Source organism: Ursus americanus, chromosome 2 (assembly GCF_024610735.1).
Source record: "Ursus americanus isolate L20-20 chromosome 2, mUrsAme1.1.p, whole genome shotgun sequence".
In the NCBI taxonomy this organism is placed as follows: Eukaryota; Metazoa; Chordata; class Mammalia; order Carnivora; family Ursidae; genus Ursus; species Ursus americanus.
In genome coordinates this window covers 104,511,105-104,526,250 of record NC_142128.1, presented here as the reverse complement: position 1 = coordinate 104,526,250, position 15,146 = coordinate 104,511,105, and the positions used below count along the sequence as shown (strand labels likewise).

At 36.5% G+C, this 15,146-nt stretch overlaps 1 protein-coding gene across 14 annotated transcripts in view; it reads right to left on the bottom strand.

Moving 5' to 3' along the window:
* CEP170 (centrosomal protein 170) overlaps positions 1-15,146 on the bottom strand; it is a 119,820-nt gene that overhangs the window by 58,585 nt on the left and 46,089 nt on the right. For all 14 annotated transcript variants that reach the window (XM_087859661.1, XM_045796029.2, XM_045796011.2 and 11 more), the window contains exons 3-4: positions 13,930-14,019; positions 7,240-7,318 (exon numbers count right to left, since the gene is read on the bottom strand). In XM_087859661.1, the coding sequence (XP_087715787.1) occupies positions 7,240-7,318; positions 13,930-14,019 (169 nt within the window). The remainder of the gene's footprint in view (positions 1-7,239; positions 7,319-13,929; positions 14,020-15,146) is intronic.

Genomic DNA, 15,146 nt, shown 5'->3' with positions numbered 1-15,146 from the left:
TGCTTATTAAAAATCGTATTTGTGGGGCGCCTGGGTGACTCAGTCGGTTGCATCTGACTCTTGATTTCAGCTCAGGTCATGATCTCAGGGTCATGGGATCGAGCCCCATGTTGGGCTCTATGCTGATCACAGAGCCAGTTAGGATTCTATCTCCCTCTGCCCCTCCCCCTGCTCGCACGGTCTCTCACTTGAAATAAATAAAATCTTAAAAACATCATATTCGTACATTATTTCCCTATTTCTTTATATAAGGCTGTGTGACTACTATTCTAGGTCATCCTAATGCTCAGTTTATTCAAAGAATGTGCATCTAAAAGTGGGGTCAAAGAAACTCATCTGCATACTAGTAATGCTAAGACCGGCTCCTTTATCTAATGATAATTAAAGCTAACTAAAAGGAGAGCAAAATTTTAAAGTTTTAGTTACTCCTAGGGCCTTAAAAACACCAGGTGTCAGATGTTAAAACATCTATCAAAAATCATTTTAAAAATTAAGTCACTAAGTTGTTTCTCTGGGGAGATACCAAGCACTTACAGAAGAAATCCAATATCACATATTAGCTTTTGCTACATGGGACAAGATTTCCAGTGTTTCAAGGTTTCAAAAAGTGCTGTAGTCCCAAACAATTAAATGGGCATTAATACAATAATCTCTGAAAAACTATATACTAAGAAGAATATGACTCTCATGGTACTAAAGACACTGGACGTCACAATATATGAGAATACTTGAATACAATTATTTTATGCAGTGGAAGAATGGAAAAAAGCATTCTTTTTCTAAATTTGTATACCTTATATGTGTGATTTAAAAAATATATATAGTAAAACTACCCTTAAAAAGTCTCCTTAAAGTTAGCCAAAAACTTTTCTTTTTGGATCTTCTCCTTAGAAATACGGGAAATTTATTTGACTATATTCAATACTGAAATACACAATTAAACTAAAATAGATTGCATACTGTATTAACAAGGCAGATTCTAGGAGATCCCAAGTTTTAAAAAAAGTTCATGACAGAAAACCTTCCAAGGGGAAAATTTTATTTCTTTAAACAATTTTCTACTAGCTTACGTTTGTCAACACCTTCAGAAAGGTGTATCATTTTATTTTGATAGGTGAATACCTTGGCTAACTTTTAAAAAACGTTGTTTTATAAGAACACAGTTTTTAAATAACTGCTTTTAACTTTTCTTCTAGGACATTACTCTTTATTTAATCACTCAACTCAATTTCTTAAATTTAGTTCTTTCTAGTTTTGAGAAACGTCCCCCATTTTTGAAATATGGAAATATGAAATATGGAAAGTATGTTCATGCTTTATTGTGGATATCAATCACATTAATCAGGAAGAATCTTAACTCCTCCAAATGAAGAATCCTTGATTTTTAGTTATGCTTATCACCCTCTTGATCATCTCAGCAGCCATGATCTGGACCCAAGCACACAACGCCACGTCATGGTCCAAGTACAGATAAATCATAATATTCAAAGTTAGGACGATTTTTACCTTGCTTCTAATTCGATTAATCCAATTATTTTGTGGGCCACTGTTACAGGAATAGACAACTTCTTTGGGAAAAAGAACATTAAAAAAATTAAGGTACTAGATTCTTATATTGACTCATATGACTGGGATGGTAAGGATTTTGAGATTTATGTATTTCAGTAATATTTACATCATTTTCCACCAAACATGGAAACCATACCATATTCTGAATTTCCTCCTAGTTCACCGGTGAGTCTATCTTAATCTTTTTTTAACTGATTCCTTATCTCTCCTGCCTCTTCATATTGGAATGTACCAGGTTTCAGTCCTTGGACCTCTCTCTTATCAATCTGTATTCACTCCCGTGAGTGATATCATTTAGTCTTAAGATGTTAAATATTATTTAGGGGCGCCTGGGTGGCACAGCGGTTAAGCGTCTGCCTTCAGCTCAGGGCGTGATCCCGGCGTTCTGGGATCGAGCCCCACATCAGGCTCTTCCACTGTGAGCCTGCTTCTTCCTCTCCCACTCCCCCTGCTTGTGTTCCTTCTCTCGCTGGCTGTCTCTATCTCTGTTAAATAAATAAATAAAATCTTAAAAAAAAAAAAAAAGATGTTAAATATTATTTAGACAATGATAATTCCCAAATTTTTGTCTCTAGCCTATACCTCCTCCCCTGGATTCAATCTGTATATCCAGAATGGCCGAAATCAACTTCTTAGACTCCTGCCTCTGGCTAAGACAGAAAAAAAGAACCAGAGTTACTCTGCCACCTGAAGCAACCAAAAAAATGGACAAAATATTTAAAACAATGGTTTTCAAGACAATCAACATCAGGGAACAAAAGACAGTGTGATTCCTGAGTGAAGAGACACAAATCGAGGTGAGTCTAATCACTGTCCCCAGACCACTACCTTAACAGAACTTCTAGGTCAAAGTGCAAGGAGGGGTAATCTGGTCAGAGCCTGGCAGGTTCTCTGAGCTGTGAAGGAAACAGGGTTGAGAGTCTGGGGAGACTAAGGTGACTAGAGTTCATGGGACTGAGTACTGAAGAGAAGAGAGCTGCACAGAAAAGAGAATTCCATGTGTTTTGAGGATTCTGTTCAAGCATTCAGCAGAGTACTGATTAGTAATACATGTGAGAAAACTCTTACCTAGGTCTGGGTCAAGAACTATTTAAAAGTACTACAGGTAACAGTGCCCAGTGCTCACATACGGCCAGGAATAGTGTCTGTTCCTAAAAGCCAGTCCGGAAAACATCATGAATCACGAGTCACTGAATAAAGCAGAAGTCGCAAATTTCTTCTGTAAAGTGCCAGATAGTAAGTATTTGAGGTTTTGGGACCATATGATCTCTGTTACAACTACTCAGCTCTGCTGTGGTAGTCTAAAAGCAGCACAGAAATATGTAAATGAGAGGGCATGAACGTTATTTACAAACATGGGCTAAAGGCCAGATTTGCCACTGGGTTTGCTGACCCCTATAGTATACAGAAAGGTCTTGCCTCCATAGTTGGAATATCAGCCTCAGACTAAGCTTAGAAGCCTAACAAATCTTAAAAGTAAGACCCAAAGTGATAAAACTGCTTCCAAGTAACCTGTGTCCCAGAACAAAGCTCAAAAATATGTACAGGAATACAAAAATATGCATGCAATACTCAACAAACTCACAATGCCTGCCATCCAATCAAAAAATTACTCTACATGCAAATTAAATCAACTAAAACTGATGCAGAACTGACCCAGAACTCAACAAAGGTGTTAAAAGTTATAACCATATTCTGTATGTTCAAAAAGTTAAGTAGTAGCTTGGGAGATATCAAATACAAAATCCAAGTTGAACTTCAAGAGATAAAAGCTATACTGCATGGATTAATGGCAGATTAGACACTGCCAAAAAAAAAAAAAAAGATAGGTAAACTTAAAGACACAGTAATAATAACAATCCAAACTAGAACACAGAACCAATGATTAAAAAATAATAAACAGAGTATCCGTAAGCTGAGAGACAATGTCAAGTAATCTAACGACATTTAATTGAAGTCCCTGAAGGAAGTGAGAAAGGCAAAATAATATCTGTAAAAACAATGGCTGAAACATTTTCTAAATTTGATTAAAACTATAAACCCACAGATCCAAGAAGCTTAACAAACCCCAAGCAGGGGAAATATAAAAAAAAATTACACCAAGGCAGATCATAATCAAATTGCTCAAAATCAGGGATAAAGGGAAATAATCCAAGTAAGAATACAGTAGAGCAATAGCTTTAATGTACTGAAAGAAAAGTAATGCCACCTACAATTCAACACCCAGCAATAGTAACTTTCAATAACTAAGGTGAAATACTTTTCCAGACACATGAAAATGGAAAGAATTCATCACCAGCAAAACCATACTACAAGAAATGTTAAAGGAAGCCCTAAGCAGAAAGAAAATGATACTAGATGAAAACATGGACCTATAAAGAGGAATGAAGAGCATGAGAAATGATACCTACGTTGGTTTAAGATATAAGAGTACAATGTGCATAAAGATAGAAGATAAATGGAGTGATATAAAATGTTCAAATAATCCAAAATAAATTGTGGGGAAAAGACGACAAAAAACTGATGGCACAAATAACACAAATATCAAGATGATAGATTTAAATCTAACTACATCAAGTGGCTCAAGTCAGTTAAGTGTCTGACTGTTAAGTTTCGGCTCAGGAAATGATCTCATGGTCATGAGATCAAGCCCTACATCAGGCTCCATGCTCAGTGGGGAGTGTGCTTGAGATTCTTTCCTCCTTCCTCTCCCTCCTGCTCTGCTTCTCTTCCCACTCACACACTCTTTCTCTAAAATAAATAAATAAAATCTTTTTTTTTTTTTTTAAAGATTTTATTTATTTATTCGACAGAGATAGAGACAGCCAGCGAGAGAGGGAACACAACCAGGGGGAGTGGGACAGGAAGAAGCAGGCTCATAGCGGAGGAGCCTGATGTGGGGCTCGATCCCGTAACGCCGGGATCACGCCCTGAGCCGAAGGCAGACGCTTAACCGCTGTGCCACCCAGGCGCCCCAATAAATAAAATCTTAAAAAAATAAAATAAAATAAACCTAACTACATCAATAATCACACTAAATGTGAATGACCTAAATTCCCAAATGAAGGCAGAAATTATCAGACTGAATAAAAAAAGTAAGGCCAACTATACGATGCCTACTTCAAATGTAAAGACACAAACAGCTTGAAAGTAAAAGAATGTAAAAGATGTTCCATGCTAACACTAATCTAAATAAATAAATAAAGCTGGAAAAACTATATCAATGTCAAAACAAACCATATTTTGGAGCAAAGAACATAATCTTGAATAAAGCAGGTTATTTTATAATAAAAAAATGATGTCAATTCATCAAGAAGATATTTTAATCCGAAATGTTTATGTACCTAATTACCAGACTTAAAATTACATGAAGCAGGGGCGCCTGGGTGGCTCAGTCGTTAAGCGTCTGCCTCCGGCTCAGGGCATGATCCCGGCGTTCTGGGATCGAGCCCCACATCAGGCTCCTCTGCTGGGAGCCTGCTTCTTCCTCTCCCACTTCCCTGCTTGTGTTCCCTCTCTCGCTGGCTGTCTCTCTGTCAAATAAATAAGATCTTAAAAAAAAAAAAATTACATGAAGCAAAAACTTCTGCAAGGAGAAATAGACAAATCCACAATTATAGCCTGAGATTTCAACATCTCTCTCTTAGTAACTGATAGAACAAATAGACAATCGATTGGGAAAATATTTTTTTTTTAAAGATTTTATTTATTTATTTGACAGAGAGACAGCCAGCGAGAGAGGGAACACAAGCAGGGGGAGTGGGAGAGGAAGAAGCAGGTTCCCAGCAGAGGAGCCTGATGAGGGGCTCGATCCCAGAGCGCCGGGATCACGCCCTGAGCCAAAGGCAGACGCTTAACAACTGAGCCACCCAGGCGCCCCTGAGATGCTATTTTAAAATAATAAAATTAACTGAGCCTACTCTGAGGATCTGGAATAGCAGCTCTGGTTCAACACTGATTTAAAACCCTAAAACAGTCCTTTGGAAGAAAACATTTGTCCCAGCAATTTCAGAAAGACATATTATGAGCTAATATATAAAAAGGAAATATTAGTTCACTATTAAGAAATCACTATACAAACTGTAAAAGCAGGAGTTATTTCTCAGTAGTTTCTTCTTGATTTAAAATTCAAAGTAAATGGTATAGAGTTTTATTGAAACTCAGATTTCCTATTCTTTTCTCATGTTTTGAAACAGCTAAGGTCAAATGGATTAAGGACATACTTAAATTCAAAATATGTTTGTGTTTATTATTTGATGAAACTTCTGTGGGTGGAAAATGGCCCATAAATCAAGGCGATTATTAATGTTAATTCTTAATCATTTTATGTGATTCGTATTTTTAAAAGGATTTAAAACATACAACTTACAAGTATTAATATTTAATGGTTTCACTTTTCACATGTTCCTTTGTTCCACAAGTATAAGGTTTATCTATGTGCTACAAAAATATTTTTCATAAATTTTAAGTTAAATGTAAAAACAAACAACCTAGTTATGTTTTAATGACAATTTTGAAGTGTTAGTACATTTACTTTATCTAAGCATCAACTCCAGATAGCTGAGACTACATTTTCTATGCTAGAGTGATAAAGTCCATCCGAGTTGCCAATACGTTTAACACATTCTTCAATACTGAAGTCCAGATAAATGTAGTAACTAAAAAAATGGAAACACATGAAAAACATTCAGTAAAATGTGAAATATCTGTATTTTAATTAAAGAAAAGACTTTTACTACAAAGCTTCTTGTCTTGTTTGAACAGAAATGTTTTATGTTTTTTCAATCAATCATGTCCCTTCTCTTCACTAGTGGTTCTTTACCCTCCCCTAAGAAGGACAAAGTCATGTCCCTCCCTGTTCAGTCCTCAGAATCCTATTTTTATTTACTTACTTTTAAAAAATTTTAATTTTTTAAAAAGATTTTATTTATTTATTTGACAGAGAGATAGCCAGTGAGAGAGGGAACACAGGCAGGGGGAGTGGGAGAGGAAGAAGCAGGCTCCCAGCGGAGGAGCCTGATGTGGGGCTCGATCCCATAACGCCGGGATCAAGCCCTGAGCTGAAGGCAGACACTTAACAACTGAGCCACCCAGTCGCCCCTAGAATACCTATTTTTAAACAAAAGAATCTTAAATACACACTAACTGCATAATTAACTTAACCAGGGAGCGCAAGTCTCAGAAGATATAGGATACTGGAAAATCTGAATTAAATACGCAATAGAGACAGAATTCATAAAATAGAGTAAGAGTATGAATGGCAAAAAAGGTAAGGATAAATTCTTAACTTTCCCCAGGAGACTGATCTGTACCATGATCACCAAACAACAAAAAAATCCCTTGGGCTAATATTAAACACTCCCCTGTCCTCTCCTTGTTATATTCTCCCATACCCAAATTATAGATACAATACCACTAAGGGAAACCTCTACTGAAACTACGGTGGGGGGAGAAGTTGAGTCCATCAATTTTTCTAGGATTACTTTTAGGAACAGGCATACTGACCAGAAATAGATACACATTATTTTTAAACATGTATTCCAGTTTGGGAGGGCAAAGAGACTTCTGGCATGCCTCCACTGCAAATTCTTACATCTCAAGAAATGTTAATTTACACCAGAAAAGATTTTTGAATAAATCTGATAAATGAACAAAATCATATAAGGATATCATATCCAAATCTCAGCTTATCTTCAAGTTTCAAGGTGATATAAGTCTGTTCAGGAATCCTTACATCATTCACAAAAGTCTGCAAAGAGAGAAAAAAATGTTAGGTTATATATGGAATATTAATTGTTACATTTCAGACAAATACTCAAACCTTATGCTTCAAAATACATTAGATATGGTGGTTAACGCGGCTTAGGTATCATAAAATGTGCCACGCATCCTAGAATTTCCTACCACACCCTTACTCGATCTCATAACACACAAAGAAGCAGGCTGCAGCGACTCTGAGCCCACCGCCCTGCCAAGACAAATTTAGGCACCTAAATATGATGCTAAGAAAAGCTCCTAATTTGAAGCTGGCAAATTGTAAAGAGTAAAATACTTAACTCTTGATATATCATTAGGGTTCACTGGATTCAATTTCAGCTTTTTTTGACAATTCTATTTGTGAGGTTTGATATCTCATTACTTTCATTATTAGAATTCTTCCAAAGAACAAAAAGAAAATTTACTTTAAAAAAATGGGATAAAATTCATATTTTCTATTTTACAATTACCAGATGAATCCTTTAGACCTTTTTATGACTCTAAGATACATTATGGGATCTTACTGACCTTATTTTTTCTGTTTCTTGAAACACCCTGCTATTTTATCATTTTATTCTAGTAGGCACATTAAAAAGGTAAATAGAAAAGGTGAAATTAATTTTAATACTATATTTTAATCCAACCCATATATCCAAAATGGTACCATTTCAACAAATAATCAATATAAAAAGCAACAAAATATTTCCTGGTCTTTTTTCTTTTCTTCTGACTGGTCTCTTTTGAGTGCTTTCACACTGGCTGGTGGCTGCTGTAGTGGGAAGCACAGGACCAGAAGGACGATGCCGTAAACTATCACTGCTGCTGTGACGTTCCCTTTCCTTACCGCATTGCCCACAGCACTGCACCATGTCTCCAAGAAGATGTGACACACATCTGGAGACACTATCTTTGTCCTTCTCTTTTACAAGCTATTAAAGAGCACCACTGAGGATTCAGAATTTCTCGCTTAACATCCATAAAGGCAAAGACAAGAAAACAGACAGGAAGATATTTCACAATTATAAGATGAACACAAAGAGACAGCAGAGCTCTAGACTACATTAACAGCAATAAAACTGATAATAAATGGAGCAAAATATGAGACCAGGAGTCTTCAGATAAAGATAATCCTAGATGAATTTTCTCTAATGCAAGAAGTGGTGAGAGAAGGCTGTTTTCAAGGACAAAGAGGAAACAGGGTATTTTTCATCCAGTTAGCCTTTCACTAAGAAGAATCATGCAATATTTCACAATAAGATACTGAACAATTCTGTATTTTAAATTTTCACAGCATTCTTTCATTTTTTTGATGTTTGTTTTCCACCACTTATTTGATTTAGTTTCTAAGTGGACAAATGCCCAAGGCAGGTATCTATACAAAGCTAACTAGAAGGAAAGATGATGTATAAAAAAATAAAATTACTAATCTTCTGTTAATAAATATAAAACTAAGAAATGTCTCGCAATTATGGAAGATAGCTATCATCTTAAAAAAATTTAAGCTGTTGAAGTCTTAAAAATAATGCATTCTGATAATACAATGCAAGAACTAGAAATAATGATAAGCTAGAACAGCTAGAAATGTACTTGAAATCTGAAAACAACACTTATAAAATGGATATATATATCCCAGGTGTCCCTGGACAACTGATGAACAATACCCATTTTGTATATTATGTACCTTTCAAAACCAGGAAAATATGAAATAAAAATATGAATTTGTCAGGATTAATTTTTTATTAAAGTTTCAATTGTTTTTCATTATCCTTTTATCCTTACTTCTGCAAATTATTTGTAAAAACACTTACAGATTCAACTAGACACAGATGGTAAATGGTGATGATTATTTTTCCTGGCACACTAGAAGTTAAAGACTTGGAATCTGCTAGATTCACAGAACACAGAATACTGTTATACTAATTGCCCAGAATGAAGATATTATATAAATACCCAAGTTTTCCTCTGATTAGCTGAAAGTTTAAAAATTATTTTTTCCTTTTGAATTCCATTTTTTAAATCTTCTATTTTTTTTGATTTGAGATGGCCATAATACCCTATTTGGGAAAGCTTCCCTCGTGGTGAGGAAGTTTAGAAGGGTCCTGAATGACATATCATAAAATATATTAAGGAAATTATATTATTGTGGTCATATACTCAAACTCCTATGCATAACCGGCACTTCGTAATATGTCATGGAGTATCAGTTGTAAATCTACAGAAAAAAGCTAGAAGAAGTTATGATCGTAATTCCAAGCACAGATACATGGAGACAGTGGAATACTGCTAAAACCTGGGATCACACCTTAGCATGATGTATGAGTAATCCTAAAACACAAGCTTCTAAAATCCCTCACAGAAAGGCTGAAATGTTAATACGAAGAAAATTCAAAGGCTTCAGGCATTTGTAAACTAATTTCACATTCATTTCCAAAATGAACTTTTAGAGTGTTTTAAAAGTTACACCTTGAGTTTACCAAAATGTTCTAAGCATAATTACGAAACAGAAGAGCTGAAGAAAATGATGGAAAAGCAAAGAGAAGAATAAAAGAAAACATTAATTCACTCATGTTTGGTATGCAGAAGACAGTTAGGTACACCGTGTCAGAGGAGTGCCACCACAGCTCTAAGCCAATTTCACTTAAAAATGTCTTAACCTGAAATACTATTTTTACTCAAAAAGGCCAATCTGATGACCAATCAGATCCATGTAAGGCTTAAGATTGCTCAACTCTGTTAATTAAGCACCTACTGTGTGTTTGACATATTATTAGGTAGGTACTTGGAGAAATCAAGAAACATAATTTTAACACGCTGGCATTTACGGCAGAAATATTCCCCGAGGTCTAAAAAAGCTTAGGAAATATGATCTAGACAGAAAGTTTCAGCACACAAAAATGCAAGTGAAAACATCTGAAGGGAAAAAGTCTCCTAAAGGCCTAAGATTATATAAGGAAGAGAGAAAATCTCAAAGAGCAACAGGCAAAAAAAAAAAAAAAAAAAAAAATCATTTAAATAAATCAATTACAAAGCATTTTAATAAGTTAAAAACATGGGGAGAATAGGTTTTGTCTCTTATGTCAACATCATTTGATCACACCTCTGCCCTACAGGTAGAATAGGCAAGGACAATGAGGAGAATGAAGTAACAAACGAGATCTCAGAGTTCAGAAGCAGAATTGCTGAGATCCTAATTCAGATGTCTCTCAACTACAAATCCCATGTTCTCTCCATCTCAAGGAAGCCTGGGTGCCCAAGCCAGGCCAGCTCTTCAAACTCCCTCTTCCAAACCACTAACTTACAGAAGCAAAACAAACTAGATAAACATCTCTTTAATTTACATACAACTAAATTGCATAACCGATTACATAAAACCATATAACCACTGTGTATTATACTAACGCTCTGGGAAATCTGAAGAGAGTGAGTGGCCAGGGGCGCAACCCCCTCAGTCACGTTGCCTGCCAGTGACAAAAGTCACCCCTTTTTCCCCACAGCTTCTCCACTCTATGCCGCCCTGGTCTGATGCTGACAGAAACTCCAGTGAGAGGGGATAGAGCAGAAGCCGGAACAGGGCGAGCTGAGGGGCAGCCTAGTAACAGACGCCGGACGTGGAATGGGATGGGAGTGGTAGGCGCAGGCCACAGTGGCTCTCAGAGGGGCGGGGGCTCCAGGGGACGGAGCAGGCAGGAGGAAGTGAAGGCAAGCAAGGGTGTTCATAGAAAGAGAAGCTTCAAGGGGCTTGCAGGAAAATGGGCCAGGATAACGTCAACTACAAGACCCGCCGCAGCTTCCTCAGGCGGAGCGATCTCATTCCCGGTAACAGTAACATCAAGTGTCCATCCAGGTCCCTCGGGAGTGTATTTTAGGGTAGGATAAAAGGGAAGAGGGAAAGTGGTCAGAGCTAGAGTTATTTTAAAAGTTGGGTTTAGCTGGTAAGTGCTTTTAAAAATATACAGCGGGGGATTCACGGAAAAGTATGTAGGCCACAGGGTGCTGCTCCCGCTGCCACCGTGACTACCACTTACCCAAGGCAAACCCTGGGCTGCTTTAATCATGCACAATTACGAACTCATCACAGCTTCACAACAACCTGCGAGGAGTACCGTTTTGCTGTGAACATTTAAAAATACTGAGGAACAGAAAAATTAAGTAACCTGTCTACAGTTCCATCACTGGTAAGAATTCAAGCTGGGCTCATAACCACTACATCGTGTTCCCTTACTTCTAAAATTATTACTTCTAACCTGATGCTCAAATTTCTAGAATTATATGAATTTTAAGAGTAAACAGGCTGTAACTGTCCACTCACGGGCAAAGTGCATGACAGGTGGGAGTTCACAATTTTGTTCTGCCATATGTCCTAGGCTGTCACTCGTGTGATGCTCTCCAGCTCCACACTGGGCACACACTTACATGTACTGTCGCATGTCATTCCCGTAACACCACCACAGAGCAGGAATTATCACTTCATTGTTGTAAAGCTAAAGCAAGGTAACTGAATTTTTCATAGAGCCTTCATACTCACAAACTCATTACATTTCCCCACAACTCTGGGAACTAAAAGGAAGATATACAAGGAAACTAAATTGCAGAGAGAGTATGTGATTTTCCCTGGATTTACACTGGTAAATTATAGACTGAAATTCAAATCCAGGTCCTGATTTCGAGTTCAAAATGCAAATGTTGCTCTCTAGCAGATATTATCTTTCACAGAACTATTGAGTATAATCAAATTAAGAGAAAGGTCAACCCAGGGATGCTTGTAAGTTAGTATTTCACCTGATATTTTTTATAACCAACACCAAATAATTTTTATATTTGATCACAGTCTTTTAAAAGAATAAAACACTGTGATGTAATTCTTACTTATTATTTTCCAAGATAATAATGTAAAGACACCTGTGAATGCACTATGGTGGAGACAAAAATTTCTAGGCTTAAAACCAGAATGTAACATTTCAGTTAAAATAGTCCACATATGCAAGTAGATTTAAATTTTTCTTTATAAATTCCTACGTACACAAAATAAAATTAAATTCCATTCAAAACAGATTTCCCGTGTTCAGGCACTGTGCAGAGCTCTGAGCAAAGGCTCATGACTGTTCTGGAGCTCATGATCCAGCACAGTGACAGTAAGTAAAAGTAGACAGAACACAAGGCTGACATAGCTTTGTCCCAAGACAAGATCAGAACAAAGGTTTACAGGTGTGGAGAAGCAAGAAAGTAAATCTGCAAACAGGAGCTGGGAATCAAAACAGCTACTTACCTGTCTCCTGTTAAAACGGTTTCTACCCAGTCCGCCTCCCTTTCTGCTTTAATCCGCTCAACAGGATAACAACATCAGCAGTTAATATTCCTAAATGCCTCTCCTTTGTTCCTTCCCTTCAGGAAGAAGTGGAATTTGGGTTTAAGTACCACTTGTGTAAATGACAAGGCAGATGGGAGAACTACTAAGCTGAAGAAAATCTAACAAATTATTTTGAGAAGGAGAAAGACAGCAGGAGAACTACTATTTTGGAGGTACAGCAAGGGAAAATGTGATGGAGCAGGAATCTGGAAAAGTGGGTGATGCCAAATTTGAGCCATTTCAGTGCAAACCTGAAGTACTGAGACTTAATTCTGTGTGCCATGAGAAAAAAACAAAGGCTTGAAAAAAACTAACAGAAAAACAAAGTATCTCAAAGGCTGATTAAATGTCAGCCTTTCAGTAGCAGGCCAATTTAGAAAGAGAAAAAAATTTCACGGTAATTGCCAAACTTCTGCATATGTTTTTCCATATAATGTTTAATGTATATTTTGAAAAGCAATAGCAGTTAGAAGCAGTTGGGATACATTTAGTTTCTGTTAAGTTCACTTTAACAATTTCAACAGCACAGCTATGGAAAAATGCTGCTTTTGCTTATGTTAGCAGGGCCATAAGAAAGTTGAGAAGAAATAAGAAATTATTCAATATTTCAGCATTCTCTTATTCTGTGGCTCCTTATATTCTGACAATGTGGGAAGATAAATGAAGAATTAGGAAAAGACTCACTGGAGTAACACAAAAATATCTTCGAAGTAGGAATACAAAAAAGCAACAATGAATACTGGTGTTTAAATCACATGCCATATTTTTAAGGTAAAAGGATGTGTTTCACGTCTTTTTTACTCTAGTATAGAAAGTTCTCCACCATCTGGCATCAAACCATGTTTCCACCTTTTTTTTTCTAAGTTACCCTATACTTCTCTGTCTTCCAAGAGTGTTTTTTTTTTTTTTCATACTAACTGCCATGGCTTTCCACTATTTTCCCACATAAGTTCAAGCCACCAAGTGAGGTCAACTTTCATCTAATCTCCTTAAAGAAGTCTTTTTCAACCATTATGGATAATAACAACCAACAGCCTTCTGAATTCCTGTATTTACTGCCTATACAGTTTCTTGAGAACACGGGCTAGTTTCCTATTCTTCCGTATGGTCCCCAAAGTGCTATGTACCTAGTAAGCCTTTAAGAGTAAAATGCAAACTAAAGAAAAGGAAGAGAACACAAACAGGAAATATAACCTGATTTATCTTCTTACAATTAAAAATATCCAAATAAGACAAAAAAGAAAATCTTAACTTACCCCATTTAGGCTGCCCAAATCTTTCACCAGATGCTCATCCGTGGAGGCGTCATAATTGATTACAGCATGTTGCTTATCCACACTACGAGACTGAAAGGAATTTTTCTGAGTTAGGAAATACGAGAAAATAGTAGGATAAATAACAAACACAAAGATTTTTGGCTAGATACTTTATATTAATAGGACAGTAGATAAACATAGAGAAATATCCAAGTGAAAGTGGATCAAATGAGATTTAAACTGTGTTACTACGCAACACAAATTTGGCGTCACTTCCCCAAAACAGCAGCCAAAATCTGAAGACATTCTTTTCTACTAACTTCACACATTCTACTTTTGAAAGAATTTAAATCAGGGGACTTTGTTGAATGCATCAAATGACAATTTTTTTTTATAACTTGAAACTGTTACATGGAAGTCATATGAATTATAATTTCATAATGTTTTATGTATTTTATTGTAAAAAAAAAACTATCCTATAGGATTTTCTTCTTTCTATATTGAAAATCACAGTGTAAATTATATAAGGAGTCCAAAGATTAGGAGAAAAGGAACACGATATGGTACGTTCTCAAACAAAATTATCCTCACTTAAAACATGGGTTCTAAAACTAGAATTCATGGGAAAGCCCTAAGAGGGAAAGAGATAGAAAGTCAAAAAAAGGAATTAAAATAGCAAAGTGATTACTGAATATCGTTTTTCAGTCTCTTAAAGTACACAGCACGTACACACACACTCACACACACACACGCACGCTCCAGAGCCTAAGGAGGTGTCTGTAGACAGAAGCACCTGAGAGATGAATCATTAGAAAGCCTGTGGAAACTTTTATTGAAAGAAAATACCCATAGAGTGACAAGAAGAAACAGTCTGAGAACCATACTGAATGTGAACTCAGTCACACTGAGGGCTACTATGGGAACCTGGGTAAATGAAAAGCAAAGAAAGTATCATAAAATGGGGAGAGATGTGACTTGCAGTTTCCAGCCCAACATGGAAAGAGCTTGCAAGTCATCAGTCCCACCCTTACAACAAGAAAAAAGATGTACAAATGGAAAATCAAAAACTAGTCTTAGTTTTATCAGAGAATTAAGGTCATAAGGTCAACTGGCACATGGAAAACTGGAGAGTGAATACAGAGAATCACAACTTCCTGAAAACAGAAACCGTGGCTACAACCAGCAGGCAGGAAAACTCAAGGGTAAGGTGAGTAAGT